Source organism: Delphinus delphis, chromosome 16, assembly GCF_949987515.2.
Source record: "Delphinus delphis chromosome 16, mDelDel1.2, whole genome shotgun sequence".
NCBI classification, from domain to species: Eukaryota; Metazoa; Chordata; class Mammalia; order Artiodactyla; family Delphinidae; genus Delphinus; species Delphinus delphis.
This window is the reverse complement of record NC_082698.1, coordinates 46,475,612-46,498,971: the sequence shown is the minus strand read 5'-3', so window position 1 is coordinate 46,498,971 and position 23,360 is coordinate 46,475,612. Positions and strand designations below refer to the sequence as shown.

At 46.3% G+C, this 23,360-nt stretch overlaps 1 protein-coding gene across 1 annotated transcript in view; it reads right to left on the bottom strand.

Moving 5' to 3' along the window:
• VSTM4 (V-set and transmembrane domain containing 4) overlaps window positions 1–23,360 on the bottom strand; it is an 85,643-nt gene that overhangs the window by 53,505 nt on the left and 8,778 nt on the right. Inside the window, exons 3-4 of the mRNA XM_060033685.1 lie at window positions 9,507–9,575; window positions 2,025–2,132 (exon numbers count right to left, since the gene is read on the bottom strand). Coding sequence (XP_059889668.1) covers window positions 2,025–2,132; window positions 9,507–9,575 — 177 coding nt within the window. The remainder of the gene's footprint in view (window positions 1–2,024; window positions 2,133–9,506; window positions 9,576–23,360) is intronic.

Sequence of the window (23,360 nt, the reverse complement as noted above, 5' to 3'; positions counted from 1 at the left end):
AGAGGGCCTGCACTCCAGGCAGATTTCTCTATCATGCCCCTGAGCCCAGGCAGAGGTGCCTTTTGAGCAAAACAGGCTTGGAGACTGCCAGTGTGGCATGAAAACTCCAACAGCTGGGAACAAAGCAGCTGGGAAACAAAGCCATTTGCCCACCATTTGTTGAGCAGCTGTCATGAGCCGAATTCCAAGGAGAATGGGTCAGATGCATGGTCCCTGTCTTACACACCATCCTCCTGGAGGGAGGCAAATACATTTGCCCGTGTGCAACATGTGCCACGAGTTCATCAAAGCCATCAAGCCTTTGGAACAGGAGAAAAGCTCGGGCACCGTGGATGAGGTATGCGCAGGCGTGGAGGGAGGCTCTCAGAGTGCAGCACAGACACACAGAGCACGGTGCGCAGGGCATGGGCTGTGGAAGGAGGACCTGGCTAGAGCTCTGGCTCTGCCTCCAGTGCTGCATGGCTCTGCGCACCCGTCCAGCTCCCCATCCCTTCTCTCCACCCTGCTCGGGCCCTGGAGGCTGACCTCTGTGCACGTCCTCTGGCTTCCAGTCTGGGTGGTAGGACCAAAGGAAAGCAGCCGTGGGACACCTGAGGGCAGGGGGCAGGGAGGGGCTGAGGAAGGTAGGCTCCTGGCTCCCTCCCTGCCGCGGCCTGGTTTGGCATTGCCTGAGTCCCTCTTCTAAGGCTCTTATTGGTGACAATTCTCCCACAGCTGCAGCTCTCAAAAGTTCCAGAAACCTCTTCTCCCCTTGTCCCCTAAGCTCCCCCGGGTGCTGGTCCCTGAATGCCTTTCTCTCCCTCCCTCCCAGATTCCTTTAGCCCTGACTGCACCTCTGGTGAGAGTCCCCTCTGGCAACTCTGCTCAGTTTCCCTGTTTAATTGTCTCCCTAAGCCATGACCACCAAATGTAATACTTCCCAGCTTTATGACCTTGGGCTAATAGTAATAATTATTATATATAACTATAACCATAGTCATCATAAATGCAGGACACTTACAAGGAGCTGGAATGGGTAAAGGGTTTTATTTGTGGGGTTTTTTTTTTTCAACTTAATCCTCACAACAATCCTGTGAGACTGGTATACTGGTATTTTCCCCATTATTTAGAGGGAGAAGGTGAGGCACGGCAGGTAAGTCATCAGCTGGTAGGTGAAGAGTCGCCATTTGAACCAGAGTTATTCTAATTCCAGAGCCCAGCTCTTACCCAGATCATCTCTGGGAGCTGCAGGGTCCCCATCCGTTTCAGAAATTCTGAAGTCGGGGTGCACAGGGAGGGTATTTCAGAGGAAACAGGAGCTGGTGGAAATGCGACCTGGAGGTTTGGTGAGAGGCGGGAACTAGAGAGAGAAAGCAGGCAGCATTCACAGGGAGATAAGAGTCAGAGTCATGAGAACTGTAATCACTAAGGAAGAAAGAGTAAAGCAAGAAGGGGCTAAGGACAGAACCCAGGGGACAGGGACACCAACAAGAAAGGAGACGGAAGGAAGGGAACACTCAGACTGGACAGGAAGAGAAGGGAAGGGGTGCCTTTCCAGTCCCATTTGCCTGCCAGGCGCAGTGTCAGGTACTGCAATTAAATTATGAACACACAACAACATTCATTCTAAGGAAGGTGGTGTCCATCCCATGTCATTGAATAAATGAGGAAACCAAAGTTCAGAGTGGTTAAGGAACGTGTCAAAAACTCAGTCTTAAGTGGCAGAGCCAGAATCAAACCCAGGGTCATCTGACTCCACAGCCTCTTCTGGGAAGGAAGAGAGAGGTAAGGGCCCTCAGAAACCACCGAAGGAAGGGATTTGAGAAAAGGGGGTACTGAAATGATGTCAACAGTGGCCACAGTTGATTTTAGCAGAGGCTAAGGCAGACACATCTCCTCACTCACGCTGCTTACCAGTCACAGGTCAATAATCCCCGACTCAGGGTGCATCTTTCAACAAAAGTGATACTTTGCCCGACATCCTCCGCCTGTCTGTGGTTTGGCTGTGCTCCCACGCCACACATGACTCTTATCTGTTCTCTTACCTCTGGATTTCCTCTTGCTAAACACAGACTGCCAGATGATGGTCAGAGTGAAGAGCAGAACGCTGAGAATCCCCACACAGCACACGAGCACAGCGTACACGTAGAGGTCTGGAAGGCAGGGACACGCAGGTGATTGCCAGGACAGGCCACACCACGGGAGACGCTCCAAATAGAAAAAACTTCACACGTTATCAACACTCAACTCAAAATGAACCACAAGCCCAAATGTAAAAGAGACACAAGAAAACTTCTGGGAAAAACATAGAAGAAAAATCTTTGAGATCTAGGACTGAGCAGAGAACTTTTAGCCTTGACACCGAAAGCACCATCCATATAAGGAAAACTTGATAAATTAGAAAAATTAGATTTCCTCAAAATTTAAAACTTTGCTCTGTAAATACCCATATGAAGAATGAGATATCCCATATATTGGGATAATATCTGTCAGAACAGCCAAAATAAAAACTAGGACAATACCAAATGCTGACAAAGATACAGGTGAGACATTGCTGGTGAGAATGTAAGACGGTGCGGCCGCTCTGGAAAAACAGCTTATTAAAAGATACACCTACGACTATCACGCAACTCACCAACTGCTCCCTGGGGCATCTGTCCAGAGAAATGAAAACTTAAGTTCACACGAAAACCTGTACGTGTATGTTTGTAGCAATTTTATTCATAATAACCCAAAACTGGAAACAGCCCAGATGTCCTTCAGCGTGTGAATGGGTAAACAAACTGTGGTCCATCCACACCATGAAACACTTCTCAGCAACAGAAGGGAATGAACTATTGCACAAAGCATTATATTGAGTGGAAAAAAAAATCCCCCCAAATTACATACTGTATGATTTTATTTATACAACGTTTTTGGAACGACAAAATGATAGAAATGGAGAACAGATTAGTGGTTGCCAGGGGTTAAGGAGGGAACAGATGGGAGAAAAATGAGTCTTGCTATCAGGGACCCTTGTAGTGATGGGAATGTTCTGTATCTCGGCTATATCAATGTCAATATCCTGGTTGCAATGTTATACTACAGTTTTGTAAGATGACACCATTGGGAGAAATTGGATAAAAGGGTACCAACTGGTACAAGGAATCTCTCTGCATTACTTATTAGAAATATATGTTAATCTACAATTATCTCAAAATAAGTTTGTTTTACGTTCCAATGATTCAATCATGTTCATGTGTATCTTAGTTTAGGCTGCTATAACAAAATACCATAGACTGGGTGACTTATACGACAAACATTTATATCTCACAGTTCTAGAGACTAGGAAGTCCAAGATCAAGGCACTGGCAGGTGCAGTGTCTGGTAAGGACTCTATTCCTGGTTTGGAGACGTCTTCTCTTGGTATCCTCACGTGGAGGAGAACAGAGAGCAAGCAAGCAAGCTCTCAAGGATCCCTTCTTATAAGGACACTAATCCCATTCATGAGGGCTCCACGCTCATTACCTAATCACCTCCCAAAGGCCCTACCTCCTGATACCATCACATTAGGGGTTAGGATTTCAACATATGAATTTTAGGGGACACGAACATTCAGACCATAACAATATACATCCATTTCTTAAACTCCAGGGATCAACTTTGTCACCGATCTGACTGATACGATGCCCAAAGTGCTCAGAAAGCAAAAGGGAAGCTAGAATCATTATTTTAATCTTCTATGAAGCAAAAGCCTGCAGATATTTGAACTTAGAAAATGTTTGAACTTAGCAAAAATGTTTCTCTGCTGACAAATTTCTTTAGCCAACAGACATATTCAGTCTGCTCTTAGGTACAAGAAATATAATGATGAACATCCAAAGGTCTTCTCGTCAAGAAATCAGAGGGCTGCATGGTACCTGAACCACAGAAATACGTGTCCAGAACCAGAAACACACAGAAGAGGGACCCATCCCGGTTGGGGCGGTTGGGAGGGGCTTCCCAGAGGACTGGACCTCTGTGGTGAGTTGTAGTTAAAATAACACAGACAGTGCAAAAATACAGAGAGAGAATAAAGATAGAGAGAGAAAAAAAGTCATCAGCCATCCATCACTTTGAGTTAACTACTGCTGTACTTTATGATGTATACATATAATTTTTAAATTAAGAGCCTACTGTTTTATATCTTTTTATTTAAATTTCATTTTCTCATTATGCTCTCTGCAAAAAGTGATTTTAATTTTGAAAACTATGATAAAAGTTTGTGGTATTAATACATCATCATGAGAGACTTAATATCTTATCACTGGCTACTCAAAGTGTTCCAAACGTCCCTATAATAAATGATTCTATGATAAGTATTCACAACCTTAAACCTTAATGAGTCTCTCACACTGTGTTCTCAAGATTAAAGTTCCTAGAAGTGGAATTACTGAGTCAGCAAGAATGCACTCGGGACCTAGAGAAGCAGCTGATTAAGTGCTTAAGCTGAAAAAGCAAGCAGTAAGCCTACTAGGGTGGCTGGCTTCCGCGGCGAGCCTGGAGAAGCAGGTAAGGCTATATGGTCAAGGAGAGGGAAGGAGGGGGAATGGGATGGAATCAGACATCTTGGGTTCCCCTGGGAGGCCTGGGGATGTCCCTGCCCCTGGAGTGCCTCCCTTGGTCTCAGATTCAGCCAGCATATTCACTTAAGCTAGTTAAACTAAGTAGAAAACACAATAGGACAAGGTTGCAGGTGAAGGGAGCACTTGCACTAATATTTAGGGAACACGGCAGGTGGGTGGGAACGAGAAAGAGTGTCCTACAAAGAGAGCAGGAGCCAGGAGCCAGTCACAGGAGCCGAGGAGGACCCAGTGAGAGTTCTAGAAGCCAAGAGAGTAGAATGCTGTAAGAAAGATTCTCTAACAGCATCACGTGCTACTGGAAAACCCCCACTGGGATTTCCCACTAGGAAGCTACTGGAAAAGTCCTGGAGGAAAGCCCTTTCAGTGTGATGGGAGGGACAAAGCCAGGTTACAGGGGTCGAGGAGCTCCATGGGGTATGAGGAGACTACACAGAAATAGAGAAAACTCTCCCCTGTAACTGAGATCAAAACTGCCTTTCTAAATAGATGCCTGTGTCTCGGATGTGTGGGTCTTGAAACTTAATACAGTAGAGAACTCTGCAAGTGGTCAGTTAGGAGACAGGCTTGGGCCTCCATTTAAACAACATGAAATTCCAAGGGACAGAGCAGAGGTCACAGACTGGGACTCAGGACAGGATACAGGACAGGACAGAACACGGAGAACATAAGGCTAGTCCTGGATTTACACACTGTTGAGCAAACTATTCTGGGAACAGGACTGCAGAGCCATTTCTGGCACCAGCGGCTGGGAAACAATGTGGTCACAGTGCCAGGCAGACAGAACGGGGGCTGGTGGGCGCAGCATCTGCCTCAAAAGGGTTCCAGAGATTCGGGCCCCGGGACCAAAAGGCAACAGCGATTTGGCTTCAGTCTTGGGATGGAGAGAAGAACTATCTTCCTAAAGTTTCTGCACTGCTGGAGCGAAGCGACCTAGCCCACAAGCTCCCCTCTTCATCAGAACTCTTTCTTTGGTTGCAGGAACCAAAGTGGGAACAAGGTCGCAGCGAGACTCTCCCACGAGTGTCCCCAGAAGCATGCTGCAGACATCTGTGGCCCACTCTCAGGCAGGAGGCGAGGGGCACCAGGAGGCCCACACGATGGTTTCAGATCACAGCCTCCTCAACGCGCACAGAGGGGGCTCGCCACGGGGAGCCGCAGCTGCAGTCATAAAACATCTGGCCTGTCTGGAAGGTTCAGCTACGCTGCCAAGCACACAGGCCCTCCAGTCTGTGGACACCGGCCAGCAGGCACCAGCCGGCCGCACGTGGGTCCCCACAGGCCTAGGATGGATCATGCCTGCTCTATTGTATTCTTGAAGCCACAAGAACAGTAAAAAGTGTCACCTTGTAGGAGGAGGAAAAACTCAAGAAGAACACCTGAGTTTCCCTGGATTGGGCAGCAGCCACTACCCCAAGGTGCTGACTTTTTCCTCTGTTCCAATCATTCCTTTGCTGCACAAAGGCAATCTCCCTGCTGTATCTACTCAGAATGCTAAAACCACCTCCCCTTTCTCTGAAAACAAAGGTTAAACCCTGAGTCATTTGAGCCGGGGTCACAAACTCCCAACACTCCAGGGATACATTTTGCCAGCAGGCTAGAGCCAAGCTCTGCCCCGGGGACACAGGCAGCCACAGTGCAGCTCCAGACATCGTTCTCAGGCTGGAATACTGGCCCAACGTTGCCCTATCTTCCGTCTTTTCCTTTACCTTTCATGTAAACACCTCTCTAATTATAAATGTGGGCCAGAGGTTTTCAAACTCAGACCCATCCAAACAATGCTTGTCTGGAGGCTGAATCCAAACCTTCAGGTTCAAATTGAACAAAACATCTGCACTTAACCAAATCTGGGTTTAGCTTTTAAAATACCACAGAACACTGAACACTCAAAATAATTCTAAAAATCTTGTTATATTCTCCAAATTCACTTGCAGTTTCGTCTTCTGCCATTGGACTTCCAAAGACATTGCTTCGTTGGACTCAACTGCAAGCCGCCATGCAGAAAGTTATCTCCCTGCTGCCCCCGGCCCGGGGCCTCCCTGAAGCAGATGGTTGGGCCGGCAGGCTGGAGCGATGTGCACGTGGCAGGGAGGCCAAGACAAGGTGCACAACGTCTGCATGCCAGCTCCCACCCTCCCAGAAAGCCAGGCCACACCAGGCAGAGCGGTCCCCGCTCTGCATACCTCTTGCCCGGCAACCCTGAGGCCGGCTGGAGTATTCAGAGCTGCTTTGAAACCCAGTGACCCCAGCATTCCTCAGCACAGGGAAGGAACCCAACTCCCCCCAGACCACTAAATCCAGAAGGTCAATGTCCATCCTCTACATTGCCAGGACAACGACAAATACCTAGATCACAGTTATGTTGAGAAAACCTCGTACTTCTACTAATTTTTTTATCCAGCCGGTGATAACATCTTGCTCGGGGAGAAATACCTGAGCAATAGCCTTGAAGGATTTTAACTCACTCCAGCGTCTCACCAAGAGAACTGACAATGCTTTTTTTTGTGTGCTGCAGGCAAACGGCCAGGCCGAGCTAAGCCCCAGGAGGATGGATATCCGTCCTCAAGCCCTGCCGCAGCTCTCCCATCCAGGAACAAAAGGGCAAAGGCCTGGGATCAGGCGCTGGGGAATTTCAACTGTACCCCTGACCTCGCCAACGCTGTGGCTGGGTTAAAAAAGCAAAACCCATAGATGCTGCTGCCGCTGCTGCTGCTGAAATCACAGGGAAAGAGCACTTTGGACACAGCTGCTCTGAGGCAGGATACACAGTGAGAATTCCAATTCAGCCTTCCTAAAGGGACCCAATTCTCTGCGTTGAGAAGACAGTGCATGTTGGCCTACAGATTTTTTGTAGAGTTAGATCGAGAATAACCCTGATATTCTGTAGCTACACATGAATTTAAAAATATCATTAATTATACAAAGCGTTTTAGAGATGCTGATTGTGCCACAAGGCGTGTGTGGACTTTTAAATGCTACAATCCTGCCAAATATATGAAGTCTGGGGTTTTGTACCATAGCATTTTCAAACAGTTCTTGGATCGCTTGCACCAGAAACACCTCAAGCCCTGATGAAGTGCAAATTCTTTTATCTCTTCCTAAATATAATAATCAGATTCTTGGTAGGGGGTGGGGCAGGGTGGGGGGGCAGCCCAGAGTCTGGGTTACTAACAACCCCCACATGATATCCTTATGCATCTGATGATAAACAGGGCTCCTGCTGTCACATCTGCCAGTGGCCTACCTTAGGGAGCCCCCAGGACATCTCCAGACTCCCACCTCTTCCCAGTGCCTGGGTCATAGGACAGCCTCAGAAATATGGATACATCAATTGCTTTTTCTACTGCTTCACTTTATGAGAAGGAAAGTCACACATCTCTTTGTTAACAAAGGCATTCACTGAATGAGAGACTAAGGGAGGGAATTGGGGATTATTTTACTTGGAGGTCATCAAGTAAAGAAAAAGCCGTCTACAAAATGTGCAGAAGAAAAGGCAGGGAATACAAAGAATCACTGTTAAAGTGCAACCCGAGAGATGCAATATTTATGACCTCAAAACGAAACAATTCTAATGGCCTACCTGAGCGACACCTTATGGTTTGCAAACCATGTTCATAATTATGGTTACATTTTTCTAAGACAGAAAGTTCCTCAATCCACTGCTTTTAACTAGCTACTGGAAGACATAGGTTTGAATCCAAGTGCTCTCCCCCAAGGGCAAGTTCCTACACCTGTTGAATTAACAAAAGGTGATGGTGAAGGCCCAAGGCACACGTCTCCTTAGATCCTTTTGGCTAGGTCCATACATCATCAAAAAATGCAATGCCTTCACAAGATGTAATCCTTCACAGTTTCTTGATCACATCTTAACATTAATCTGTTGTGTTTTGGTTTTTTTTACTGATCAAAGGTTCTCCCTGAGAACTCACAAAATGCATTCTTTCATTGCTTATGGTCATAATCCTCAACCACTTTACAACAACAATTTCTGTGAGTTTTCCATACACTAAGGCCATATACTTTCTCAGCCTTGACACTCTTGACTTTTGGGGCCAGATAATTCTTTGTTGTCAGGGCTGACCTGGGCACTGGAGGATGTGTAGCAGCTTCCTTGGCCTCTACCCGATAGATGCCAGTAGCACCAAAATGCTAGTCGTGGCAACCAAAAATGTATCCAGTCATTGGCAAATGTTCCCTAGAGGGATAAACTCACCTCCTGTTGAGAATCACTGCTCTAAGGCTCCAGTCTGGTGTACTTCAGAATCACTCGTAGGTCTTGTTAAAACCCAGATTGCTGAGTACCACCCACGGAGATTCTGATTCCATAAGCAAGGGTAGCACTCAACACAGTGCATTTGTAACAGCCTTCCAAGTGGTGCTAATGCTGATGTGATGCTGATGCTGGTGGTCTGGAACCAGTTTTGGAAAACACCTCCCTAAGGTCATGGCTGCATGCTGGCAACCCATGAAGAGCTTTTAACAAGTTACAACTTAATCAGAATCTCTAGAGTTGCGGTGCAGGCATTAGCATTTTTAAAGCTCCCCAGTGATGCTAACATGGGTTGAAAATCAATTGCTTAAGGTTTACAGATGTTTCCAGAATCCCAAACTCCTTAAGAAACCTGAGATAAAATTAGTCACAGTAGATGTAATTTGCATTTTTATATTACTTGAAGATCCCTCCCTCATATCACCTCGGAGCAGAAATTCTGGCACAAAACAAACAACCCCAAAGTATGCAGACTGGAGCTTTCATGTCTGCTTTTTCAAAATCTGTGGGCTGATACCACCAGGGATTTCCAACCTACTCCTGAGTAAGTTTAGGGCAAGAAAACCATTTGATATTAGGGGAAAACTAAGAAGTCTATTCCTTTCCTATTATCTAAAAGTGAGGCTGCATCTTATAATAAAGAAATAAGCAATTACCTTCAAAAAATGCCCAGGTCTCTTTCTTTTTCTCAAACGATGAATCTTCAGACGCTTTCAGGGAAATCACTGTAAGACAAAAGAGAAATGGCATAGCATGAAGTGGAGCAGCTCATGGACCTAGCCCACCTCAGTCCAAAATAATATCATAGGGTATATATGACACTTACATTTATAAAGTAATTTTCATATTTGCAAAAAACACATTTAATTGTCACAACCCACAAGCCAGGGGAAGGTGCAATGACTTACATATAACAAGTAAGAGACCAGAGAGGGGAATTAAGTTGCTGGTACTCAGTCCACTAGAAGCCTCACTCACCCCATATATTTGCAAAATAAAGAGTTCCCCAGTGGGAATTCCAAGAACCAAAACATTATTTATTTTACCATTTTAGTGGACATCTTTCCAAAATGTAGTGTACTTGCCTGGGTATCCCTAGATAGAGAAGCCTGAGGTCATCTGATGACTCAGGGTCAGTGCTCTGAGCACATTCTCCATGTAAGACAGTCACAGAGCTGCAAGATCTGATTTTGAGATTATTTTGTCTGCTTTCAGTCAGTGGTTGAGCACTGAATTCACTGTGTCTGCTTTCAATTGTCAGGGAAACAGAATTGAGTTACACTATGTCAAACCTTGAACATCATACTAAAGAGTCTGGAAACATGGGAAGGTTCCACATACAGGGCTAACATAATCGTAGGCAAAAATCAAAAAAATTAACCTGACAGAAAAATGTAAAATGTCAGGGAATGAGAGTATTGCCCAATAGAACTTTCTGAGATGATGGAAATGTTCTGTGTCTGCAAGGCACATACAGCTGCCACTGGCCACATGTTTTTATTGAGCATGTGAAACGTGGCTTATTCACATGGGACTAAGAAACTGAATTTGTAACTGTATTTCATTTTAATTAATTTAAATTTAAATAGCTACATTTGGTCAGTGGCTACCACACTGAAGAGCTCCAGAGAAGAGAATCTCTAAGACCCACATTACAAGACAAAGGTGGCTAGAATAAAAATTGAATCAATATGAGAGGTAAGGAATATGGCAAAGATGGTCTGGAACTTTATTTACTGGCCCTCCCACAAACTTTTATATTATTATTGTCATGGATTCCAATTCTGAATTTTCCATCTTTATTTTTCTCCAGGCCTTGCACTGGGTATTTCCATTGATCTACCACACAGATCACTAATCTTCTCTTCACCTGTGTCTAACCTGCTGTTAAAGCCATCTCTGAAATTTAAGATTTCATTTATGGATTTTTTTCAGTTATAGATCATCCACTTAATTCTTTTTATATATCCTAGCTCTCCGATGAATTTATCCAGCATGTTATCTAATTTTTCAACCATATTTATCACATTATTTTAATGTACATGACTGATATCTTTCACATCTGCATTGCCCATAGGCTTATTTTTATTACCCATTTTTGATTTTGATCTTGTCCTTTGATGTGCCTGATAATTTTTTAATTGAATGCCAGACGTCATATGTGGAAAATCATGTAGATTCGAGATAAAATTTTATTTTCCTCGTAGGAAATTAGAGTAGGGGGATGATCACCTAACCCAATGAGGATATGAACTGTTTAGAAGCTGGGTTTCAGTTTTTATAGGATATGGTTTCTCTCTGGTTTGCCCTTACTTCAGGGATCCCCAGTAGAAAACCTCAAGTATTTATCATAGCGCTTCCAATTTTCATCTCACTGATAGAACTCTGCTCTATCAGAGGCTCTGCTTGCCTCCTAAACAACCTGATTGTCACTTTCTGCATTACTTTTCTCAACAAGCACTGCGAAAAAACAGCTGAATTTCTTAAAGAGTTAAGCGACTCTGACAATTGGTCTCATTCACTGCTCTTCTCTGCACTCTATCTATATAGTCCTTCAGAGAACAATTAAGATAGCTGAAATACATATGCACACAGACAATTGTGTAATTATGTAATACAAATATACTTATGAAATATAAATATATAATTAGGAAAGCTGAAATACAGATTTTTTTTTCAGCATTTCTAATTGTTCTCAGAAGGAGGGCTCTGTTCTGTGGGAAAGAACCCCTCTCCCAGTAGAACCTAAATTCCTCAAAACCAGAAGCTGGTCTTCTACCTCAGTATCACCATCTTGGGACACACTGCCTGGCAGCTGGTAGGTGCCCAGTAAATAAATGAATGATCTATTTCTTCCTGACGGCCCCTCAAAGGAAGAAATCTGGACATCCAGGAATGAACTCTTAGTGGACATTTGGTCTTGCGTGTGATATTAGACATGTCAGACAATTCATCCATCACCTTTCCTGCTTAATTTACCCCACCCACAGCTCCTGTAATCTGCTCACTGCCAGAGCAACCGAGCAGATTCCCCCATCAAGAATTTAAACTAAGAAACAGAGTACATATGGTGATTGTAGGCCCTGGGGTTGAAAAAGCCTGTGGACTCTGGGGTGGGCAGCCATGTTTGGAAAACAGGAAAGCAAACGGAGCTGAGGGCAGAACCTGCAGGGGGAATATGGAGGTGGGAGGATTTGACCTTGATGGTACTCTGGGTACCAAGAGGGCTGACATGTTATTTGCTGACCTTGCATTGCATGAGCTCCATATCCTTCAACCATCCCCACCTCTCTTCTGAATTAGCTTGAATGGGTTTTCATCTTCAACCAATTAAGCCTAGGCTGCGATAACCGCAGAGTCCTAATGAAGACAATAGCGAAATGAGAAAGAAGTGGACCTCTGAGGACCGTAGTTTTCAGGAGATCAGGGATGCCCAGCATGGTCGAGAGCCTTACTACTCCAAGTGTGGTCCACGGGCCAGCAGCATCAGTGTCACCTGGGAGCTTGTCAGAAGTGCAGGACTGTAGGGGACCCAACCCAGGTCTACTGGATCGAATGTGCTTTTAAACCCAGGTTCCCTGGAATTATATGCACTTTAAAGTGTGAGATGCACTTATGTACACCGGGTTGAGTTGCCGTTTGCTGGTTATGTAACCTTGGGCAAGTCACTTAACTTCCCACTGCCTGAGTTTCCTCATTTGTTATGCAGAGATGATAACAAGTTCCGGGTGAGTGTGAGAACCAGATGGGTTAATATATGTGAAATACTCAGAACAGTGCCTGAGACCTAGTGAGCCATTTTTATCCGCAAGGACCTTAGCTCCATAAGACAGGGATTTGGTCTATTTTATTCACTGCTCTAATTCCCACACCTAAATCCTAGCATGGTCCTCTGCTATCAGTCCTTTGCCTGAGAATGTGAATCTCCAGTTGTCCAAATGGTCCATAAGAAAGAGTTCCCTGACCTTGTGGCTAAACGTCTGCAACTCAGTCGGGCTGCTACCCTTCCAGCAAAGGCAAAGGCCACTGCCTTTGGACCACTTTTGATTCATCTTACATTTTTTCATTTCAGAAGCTGTGGGCCCTTGATTTAGTCCAATTACAATTCCCTTTGCCTTACGTGGGATAGACGGTAACAAGGTCTCCCCGGTGGAGTTATGGAGATGGGTGTTGAAAGAGCCAACAAGCTGGGATTCAAAGCTAAGGGGGCTCTAAGCAAGGAATTCACGGAGGTTCCTCATTTCTCTCCCGTGCAGCTGTTTTATGGGAAAGTGCAGCAACTCTGTTTGGCATACGATGATCAGCGACACCAGCCATAATCTTATCTGCTCCTACAAGAAAAAGTTTTACATGAACTCTGCCAGAGCTTTTGAAATTTTCCCGAGGTTCCACGTAGCTCTCTTGTTTCAGCTGCTGATCCCGCGCTGTCTCAAAATGAATGCGATGCATTGTCAAGCCGCACGTCTGCGTCCACAGACCATGGCCAATGCCCTGCTCAAGGTGGACTCTGTCTTGAGCCCAGCCTCTCAGCCAGGAGCTAATGTGGGGGTGGGCAGTGGGCACCCCCTGGGGAAGGTCCATTACTCCAGCTGCTGGGAGTGATGCCAGCCCTGCTTCCTGGGGAGCCTTGCCTCTTCCATCCTTCCTGCATCCAGAGGTCCCGTGAGGGAGGGCGGTACTGGGACCACCTCCTCCCACAGGGTGTGGGGCCTGGGAGGAGGGTAGTGCAACTGATCAGAGAAGCAGAAGGAAGCCCAGCTTGGCCTCAGCACCAAACCACTCTTCTCAATACAGCTTTATCAGAAAGTGGGCATTCTGACTTCTGACTCCCATGCACATTCATCAATCGGTCTGGGCCACAGTATAAAAGGAGAGTAAAGGGCGCTCAAAAGCTAAGTCATCAACTGACCTACTGACTGCTTTGTAATTTCCTGGGGACCCCGGCGCCCAGCGTGCAGAGCCTGGCTGACCTTCTTGTGAGGTGGTGGCCCGGATAACTGAGCAGCAGGCCGTCCTGGGTCCCTCCCCAAGAGAGCAGAATCCGATGAAATCTAAGAAGGGGTGGGGTGTGAGAGCCACCACGTCTCGGGCCTCTGGGAAGAACCGGTTGAAAGTGCTGCAGGATCAAACAGTCTGGAAGAACACAGCCCAGAGGCACCGAGACAAAAAGATCCTATCAGCCTCATGTCTGGAGGAAGCAGGTTGGAAAGAAAGAATCTTAGTCAAGCCCCCTTTGCTGGGACCTGAGGGGAAACCATCACTCAGAGAGGTGTGAAAACTGAGACCCTTGATTTCTGACTTGGACAGACCGTCCCACTGACTCCCCTGGGGAGGGCATGTTTCACAGGCTGTGGCAGACCATGTCCCCTGAATTCACGCCAAAGACCCTATGACAATGCCCTCCGGCTGAGGGACCTCCTGTTTCCTTCCTGGTCTCCTGTTCACTGATGATACAGAGCATTTACCTGAGCCTGCGCTGAAGGGCTGACCCCCGTCATCCAGTGAACAGATGGCTCGTGATTTTTAGAGGCCCTGGGAAGGCTCCCCTTCTCCCAGTATTCTTTCCTGCCTGCTCACCTACGCCTCCAGTTCCTTTAACAAAGAATCCTATAATTAAAGGGGCTTACATTGCAACCATGGGTTACACCCAAAGTAGGGTGCACCTTTCTGACACAGAACACCTTCCGGAAGGCAGAGGTTGACGGAGAGGAGTGCAGGGAGGGCCCTGGAACAGACAGAGGAGTGAGGAAGCCGTACGGGGCAGCGGCACGGATGCGGGAAAGACTGGCCCTGAGTTTGAGAGACACACCTTCACCTTCCTATTTCTACTACCGGTCAGGCTAGGCTGAAGCATTCTCCAGATTGTATAACTCCTGATGGTAGAGGGTGTTGCCTTCACCGAGCACCTGAAGACCAAGATTTCTAAAACTTTACTGTGGGGGAGAATTACTTAGGCCTCTTGTTAAAATGGGGATTCCCAGGCATGACCCCTGAGCTTCTGGTTCAAGGAATTTGGGGAGGACCTGAGAACCTGCATGATTAGGGAGCACACAGTCATGGAAATTCTGAGGCTTGAGGTCCCAGGACCCCACGTGGAGAAGCCCTGGCTCACATACCCCTACTACAGACAGCAGTGGGCACCAAGTTCCAAGAGACATGGGAGAGGGGATTCAGGTCTTGAGGGGCCAGATCCTGGGCCTCAATCTCCCATCCAGTCTAGGTTGGGGTCCAGCACTCAGAACTCAACCAATGCTCTTCAATTTAATCCAGGGAAAAGGAGAGTAACAGCAAAACCTAAGGAATAAGCCTATCACATAAGTGTTGTTTACAAAGGACTCCCAAGGGGCCCCTTAATAACATGTCTCAGAGCAGAGGAATACGAGGTGAAGAACACAGCTTTCAAGAAAGTTGTTTTCAAAAAAGCAGACTGTCTATAAGGGCTGATGCGTCTCCCCAAGTGGCCGACTCAAACTTGGAAACTACAGAGAATCTGACCTTCCTCCAATGATTCTCTAATATTCCACACCCTCTGTCCCTGCTGAACACATTGCCTTAGAACGCATCACTATGCTTTACTCATTTCTCTGGTTCATTGTCCGCCTCCCCCAGCAGAAGGGAAGTTCCACGCGGGCTGGAATTGCATCTGTTTCCACTTCCCAGAATCCTTCTTGGCCCATGACAGGTCCTAGTTACGTTGAGCGCACAAATGAATGGAATGAATACGATGCTGTATTGGTGGATCAAGGTCTCCCAAAGAAAGCTTGGTGCTGGGACAAACTTATATTGTGGAAGGCTGGGAAGAAAGCCCAGGGCAGGGGACCCTGGCCTACCCATGGAAGACCTGTCTCAGAAGCAGGGGGAACACACTAGCTCACCAGGCCTTCAGGGCCGACTTCTCTGCAGCGCTCTAACTTTGGAGCTGCATGCTTTGGGTCTGTCGTGATTTACTTTACAGCCTCTGAGTTCTTAGTTTCTAACAGAATGGAAGCCGGAAGCCCAGAAACCTTAAGCATAAGATGATTAAGCTCTTTTGAGTTGAAAGGAGAGGGGCAGAAGTTTAAGGCCCTGGACCTTGCATGTAGACCTTGCTAATGTGCACCCAGGGGGTGTAGAAAGTTGGAAAGCGGACACACCCTACCTCAGTTTCCTCAGGCAGCATTCTGCACACATCAATGGGAAAGGAAAATCTCCAAGGACCAGAAGAGGCTGGGGATATGAAATATGCACAAGAAGAGACCCTTAAATAAAATAAAGAGGAGTCAACACTTTTGCTCCAAATTCAAAAATTAATATAGTCAGTTCGCTGGCCCTTCTTACTCAATCATCAGATGGTTTCCCAAGGAAAAAACTAAATGTAGCTGTGTCCCCACTATTTATAACTGGGTCAGTGTTCTCAAGAAAGGCAACTACAGCCCAGAGAGACACAGAGAACTTCTCTGTTTCTGCTTTCAGAAGTTTGCCTATTGCTTCCTTTTCCCCTTGCCCTTCCAAGACTCAGGCCAAAGGCAGTCTCTCTTGGGGCCTGGACAAAGCCATATATGTGACTAGGACCTCTGAGTGACTTGCACTGATGGAGCAGCTGATGAGAAACGGAAAAGCTCCAGCTTTGTCTATTTTAAGCCACTCTTTCCTTTGCATTCACTCTAAGACAAATTCTAGAAAACAAAGCAAAAAAGCAAACGAAAACCCATGTTAAACAGACTTCCCATTGTGACAAGGCAGTTAGATAAGAACTTCACATTCTGAGACGGAATCAGCTGCAGAATACAAAGGCCATGTGTATGTCCCCACATAGCGGTTAGGAAATACTAAACCTTAGGGCTTGGTAACGGGCCCTCTCCAGACACAACCCCAGGGTAGATCTATATATTACTCTCTTGCTACCACCTTCCACTCCTTGTTGCCATTAATTAAAATGGCATTATACCAAAGAGTTTGGATCACTCATCAGTCCTTCATCTAAAAATTTCGTGACAGAGCCCTTCTGTGTACCATGCACTGTGTCAGGCATGTGGGTGCATTTAAGAAGAATCTGGCAGGGTCCCTGGAGTCCAGGTCCCCGGGCAGGGCCACCACGCCAACCTTTCCTCTTATCCCTGCCCACCTTAGCCCTTACCAATCACAAACATGAATCCAACTCTGCTAAGTTATTTGCAAATCCCTCTTCTCCTTCATCCATACCTTTGCTCCAGCTGTTTCATCTCCTGACATGGCACGGCCCATAGTCGTCACATCCCTCCTCACCCTGTGGTCCCAGCAGAATGCCACATCCTCCAGGTGGCCTTCTCCTATTCCCCAAAGAATGTAACCTTGTCTTCCGCGGACTCCCCCGTACCCGCTTCACCCTCTTGTATGGCTGTTTCATACTCTCTTTCTATTAGCTTTGTCGATAATGTCTACCAAACCTATACCCATATTGACATATGTCTCCTCCTCCAGATTGTGAGGCTGGGGACCCCAGAGGGAGGGGATCAAACCTACCCACGCATAACTCTCTTTGGGCAAAGCACAGGGACCACAGGCTCATAAACTGGGGCTTCATACATGGTGCTGAGCTTAAATTCCAATCTCTTAAACTCTTCCAAGAACATGGCAGTCGCAAGGAGCGTAGATACAATGAAGAAGTGTTTGAAGTGGTGTTTAAATTACACTCCAGTTGTCAATTTGTTCCTTTTGAGTATAGGACCTGTTGACACTTTAAACATCATGATGTGAGCTTGCTTAATTAAGCAGTAGCACTAAATGTTTCATTAATCTCATTCCTAATTATCTGTTCCATGTTTCTGGAGAAAAAGGAATTCTTTAATTTCTGCCACTGAAACTTGAAATATCGGTTCCCTGTGGTGATACTTTCAGATCCAATTATTAAATTCCCTCTAATATTTGAGGTTAAATAGATAAGAAATTATATTATAATTTCATCTTTGCCCCCAAATACTTTTTAGGGTAAGCAGAGTTTTCTATTTGCTTTGTCCACTCCTAACATTTAAAGCTCACTTATATAATCTGAAGTCAAAGAACAATTTGGCTTGTTAAAATATGTTGTTTGGGGTTAGACTGAAATACTGTTTAAATTGCAGCAGACAGCCCTTGCAAATTGCTTCTCTTATTAGCATTTTCACCGTTGACGAAAACATCTCCACCTGAAAAGATGGAGATTCGGTTCTGCTCAGAACATCAGACTGCTTCTGAGTCAGTGGGTGGCAGAACTGTGCTGAAAACCCATTGAGGATAATTTTGTACGAGGCCTGGGGAATGGGGAATCCAAGCGGTTGTACCCCTAAGACAAGAAGCTTAAAATGAATGACAATGTCACTCTTGAGAACCCCGGGGGGCTCACACTCCCTGGTGCCAAGGGCGCATGTGGTACCCTCAAGCAAAGCACCAAACTGGCCATGTCAGAGCTCAGCAACTGTTAGGGACATGTGGCACCCAGGACCGTGCCGCAGCCTGCCCTTGACCGGGAGCCCCAGGGACTCTCAGGCTTCATCCCGGAAATCCTCCTGAAGAAAATCCAGGCTTAGGAACTGGTCCAACCTCCCATTCCCACACCCACGCCAGGGCCGTCCTTGCGCTTAGAACTCTCCAGGGTCTGCATGTCCTGGGAGGGACCAGGCCACATCAGTGCCTGAGGAGGACAGGTATGGGGGGTCACAGGGACATCAAGCAGGATGGAGAAGGCACAAAGGTAGGGAGACCCCCAAAGCTTGGGGAGCAGAGACAGCAAAGGGAGGTCAAGGGATTACTAAAGAAAGCGGGCACAAAACACAACGGGCAAGTGCCTGGACACGGGGACGTGGGGCAGACAGGGTGAAGGGCGTGCGGAGAGGCAACAAGACCTGCCCGTACCAGCTCAGGGAAGACGGCGGGCTTAATTTAAACTGCACGCCTGAGGCATAGCAAGTACCAGTCAGCGCTGAGTGCAGAGAACAAACGCAGGGTCAGACACTACCTCTGTGTCTACAGGGACAGAGTAAAGCGAACTTCAGAAAGTATCACAATTTGCCAAAAAATTGACCACAAGTAGCTATCGGACTGCTTCTGAAATAATGAAAGTGCTTTTGCACCTATAGGAGAGATGCTGGCCCCCTAAAATAGCAAGCTTCAACTCGATTCGAAAGTGATACTGGAATTTACCCCAAAGAGAACAGCTTGTCTTCACGTCTAGGGACGTGTTATGCTCTCAGGACGTGTTAGGACAGAAATCCTTTTTTATGTTGTTGGACCCAACTACTTAAAAAGCAAAGCTGTTAGTTATTTCTTTTGGCCTAAAGGAACCAGGAACATTTGGAAAACTCTGCACTAGTCTATCTATGAAGCCTCCAGCTCAGAAAACCTTGAACAGCCCAAGCATAAATAAGGCACCCCTTCGAGAGAGACCCCGCTGAGCAGCTTCGTCTCCCTGTTGGAAACTACCCCGAACCCCTGCTCGTGCCCTTTACTTCCATCCTGACTTCCCTGTTCCACCAACTCCAGCCTTGCTCAGCCTGCTCAGCGTTAGGGACAGGGCACTCAGGACCTGACCTCCCCAAAGTCTTGGGTTCGGGCAGGGCAGGCCCACGCAGTTCACTTCCTCCTCTCTCACCTACAGCGAGACCCAACCCTGCATCTCACCTGCTCATGATAAATGAGCCAGAAGCTGTTACCTAGAGATGGTTGTCACCAGAAAGGAGGACACGGGGCTCACCAGGCTGCCAGGCTGCCAAGGTCAATGCACCTCATTCCTGCCTGGAACACTGTGCACCTCTAGATTTCCCAAAGATTGACTTTTTGCACTCCTGGGAAGAAGCTGCTACATCTTCGCTCTGCAGTGTTGCTCTCCTACTGAAAACACCTTGCCTTTTCCAGACCACCAGGGGGCTGGCCCAGAGGAGCCCGTTCCAAACGCCAAGTCTGCTGCCCCGAATACTGGTGTTTCCCAGAGCTTCACCCTTGGCCCCTGCCCCTTGGGGATCCCCTTGGGGATCTTACCCACCCCCATGGTTTCACCTGCCTGACTCAGAATCAGTTGTCACTGCCCAGATCAGATGGGCGCTTCAGCTCTACATTTCTGCGTGCTTACTGGACATCAGTGCAGGATGGCCTCCAGCCAACCTCACTCTCAATTCCCCTGTGGCCAGCTTCATCTCTTATGTTCCCTTTGTCAGCCGTGGGCACCATCCTGCACACAGTGAGTGAGACTCCTGGCTATCATCCCAAAGCTTTCTCCCTTACTTGCACCCAGTTATTCAAAACTTCTTATTTGACCTCCAATGTCTCTCCATTCCTACTGCCAAACTTTGCAACATTTCAAGCCTGGGAAAATACAAAAGACTCTGCCTCTTCACCCTGTAGTCTGATTCCCCCAAATCCATGTCCCAAGCAGCCAACAGAGGGGTCTGTCAAGACTTTAAACGCTTCTCAGGGTTTCCAAAGACTAAAGCAGAGATTCCCCAAAATGCCTGATGATAAATCAACTAGACTGGATGTTAAATATTAAAATTCCAACCCAGACCTAATAGACTAGAATCTCCAGGGCAGATGCTTGGGAATCCGCATGTTAACAATGGCCCTGGAGATTCTTACCATTAGGCAAGGTTGAGAATACTGGCCTACAAAATCAAGTGTAAATTCCTTAATATTCAGTACAGGCCCCTCCACTATCAGCCCTGCCTGCCTCCCCTCGTTACCCACTGCTGGCCTGACCTTCTAGTTCAGGCTCCAGCAGTCCTGACCCACGGCTGTAGGGCCCTCCATCCGCTGTTTTACCGTCCCCTCTGGCTCCCTGCCCCACGTAAACAGCCAGTGTCCGCTCAAGCACTGCCCCCTGCCTCATCCTTAGGGGCCTTCCTGTGCGTGTGCGCAGTGCTCCGTGCACACCTTTACCACTGCCCCTGACTCCATGACATCGTATCTGTTTCTGTATCTGCCACCCTCTAAACAGATCCGCCCCTGTGTCCCCAAGTGTCCAGCAGAGCAGATGCACCATAAAATAAATGCCCACTGAGTGAGAGATGAATGAATCGACCGAGCACTGCAGAACACTGTAGTCCATATTATTTTCCAATGTGATGTGTTCGCTGAGCCCAGCAAGGCTCCCCCAGCTGAACTGATCGTCTCTCTGAAGGCTGCCACTCATTTCCTCATCATGTTTGCTACTCTGCTCTAGATTGAATCTATCTTTCTGAAAGTGAGGTTCCCCAAACGGACGGTGTAGTCCACATTAGTGTCTCCCCAGCACAGTACACATGACACAACCAACTTCATTCTCAGGGACACCAGGCCAACTTACTGTATGCAGATGGAAATAACACAGGCTGTTCCTGCTGCCATATCACCCTGCAGATGCGCATCTAATTCACCACCGACATCACCAAAGTCCCTTCACAGAGAGCCTCCCGTTGACTCTCCAACACTGCCTGTGATTCGTTTTCCCCAAATGTATCACTCTGCCATTTTCCAAACTGAATCTCATTCTGGTATTTCCTGCTCGTATTTCTTACCTCCCTGGATTCCCTTTTCATTATGTTTTACTCCTTGCTGATGTTAAGAACGTCCCAATTTTGTACTTTCTGTAAAGTTCATTAAAGTGATGTGTGCCCGCTTTTCAATGTCATTGATAAAACAATTAAATGAAATCAAACCTAACATCAACCCTCCTGGAAACCGCTCCAGAGGGTTCCAACACCATGTGTCACTTAGGGCTTTTGGATCCACGTTCTCTGCAGGCAGGGCTTCTGGCTCAGTGAAATGGTCACATGGCATAAGCAACTGAAGAAACTGTGTAACATTCCTTGCCTTTCCTTCCAGCTCTGTGTGATAAAAATGACACTAAGTTCACATGGTATGACAGGTTCTCTAAAATAAGCCAAGTGTGACTCCACTGTCACCCAGAGGATCACACATTTTCATTCTTCATTATTCATCATATCGTTTGGTACCAACAACACTGAAGTCAGGAGCTCTCCCCACCCACGATCTCATACATATGCGGTTTCCAGACAAACCCCAATTTACTACTTCCCCATTCTTCAAAATCCCCAATTCTCCATCATATTTTAATAATTTGCACAGTTAAAACATAAAATGGCAACTTATGCTTTGTCCCAAATTAATATAGCCAACATTTTTTTAGCCCCATACTTTCAGAGGTGTCTTCAGGAAAAAAGTCATGACAAATTTATTTATTAACATAGTTTTTTTCCCCAATAATTGCTATTTTTTTTTTTTTTCACCACACACACACATGCTCAAGGACTTACTCTGATTTGGGGGAAACTCAAAAACACACAGAGTAAAATAAAGCAAGTAACACTGCAATTATGGGGGCAAATTGTTATTTGGTCTGTTCTTAAATTTCTGTTCCAGTTTCTCATTTTGCATGACGCTGGTAAAGCACTCTGCAAGCACGTGGCTAACGAGCTGGACTTCGTCAGGAGCCAGCATGTCGGGGACCAGCAGGGATGTGACAGGCTGCAGTTTACACACAATTCCCTGGACACGCCTTGTAACTCCACCCCTTCCTCTTCCACTCATAAGAGCAAATCAAAGTACCGAGAAGTGGGGAAAAGAGATTAGCTCCACTGAAGTCTTAAGAACCACCTCAGGTTTTTGCAGCACGTACCCAAATAAATGTTCTAGAAGGAACCCAGCTTCATTCACTGAAAGTAGACGCACATGAACGCATCCAGACGCACGGACTGGATGACGGCACTCACTTGAATGTAGGAAATCCTTTTATCTATTCTAACTGGCAGAGCGGTCGTCACTGCCGAGAGATTTACTACACGGTTCTGGAATACACCCAGACATAAAAATTAAAAGGGCAGATATAAGACCTTATGTTTCAGAGCCAAGTGATATCCAGAGTGGATTCCCTCCTTAGCCTGTGGTCATCCGATGTACTCTTCTATTTTCTGTGCCAAAATACATATTTATATTAATAGTCATTTGTTTTCCTGAATTAATTTGCTTAAGGAGAAAAAGCGCACAACATTTCAGATGATATATCATTCCGTGCTTAACAACATTAAAATAAGCAGACTCCAAAGACAAATGAAGTTGGACTATCCATGTAAATGATTTACTTTAACATATAGGATATTAAAAATGCCTATTCACAACTGAGTTTGATCCCTTCGACAACATCACTAATGCCTTTAATATCATATGACACGTATACAACAAAAGTAGATTCTTTTTCACACTTGGCATCATCAGCTTTACTCTGTGATTCTCTTGATCGTCTACCAGACCAAATTCAGGTTCCAAGCACTCAAAGATGTAATTTTAGTACACAGTAGCCGGTCTTATTAAAATTGTGAGAGGCGTCTTCTTGAATAGAACATCAGTGGCAAAAAATGATAGCCCTCAAATATGGCACTGGGTAGCTAAGACGTTCCGGAACGCGGCCCACGCCTCCTCTCTGTCTCCAGGAAGGGAGGGCCACCTCTGGTCCCTTGCCCACTTTTGGATGAATTTCTCAGTGAGCTGTTGCCGGAGGCTTGGATCAGTTCCTCTGGGCGATGGGT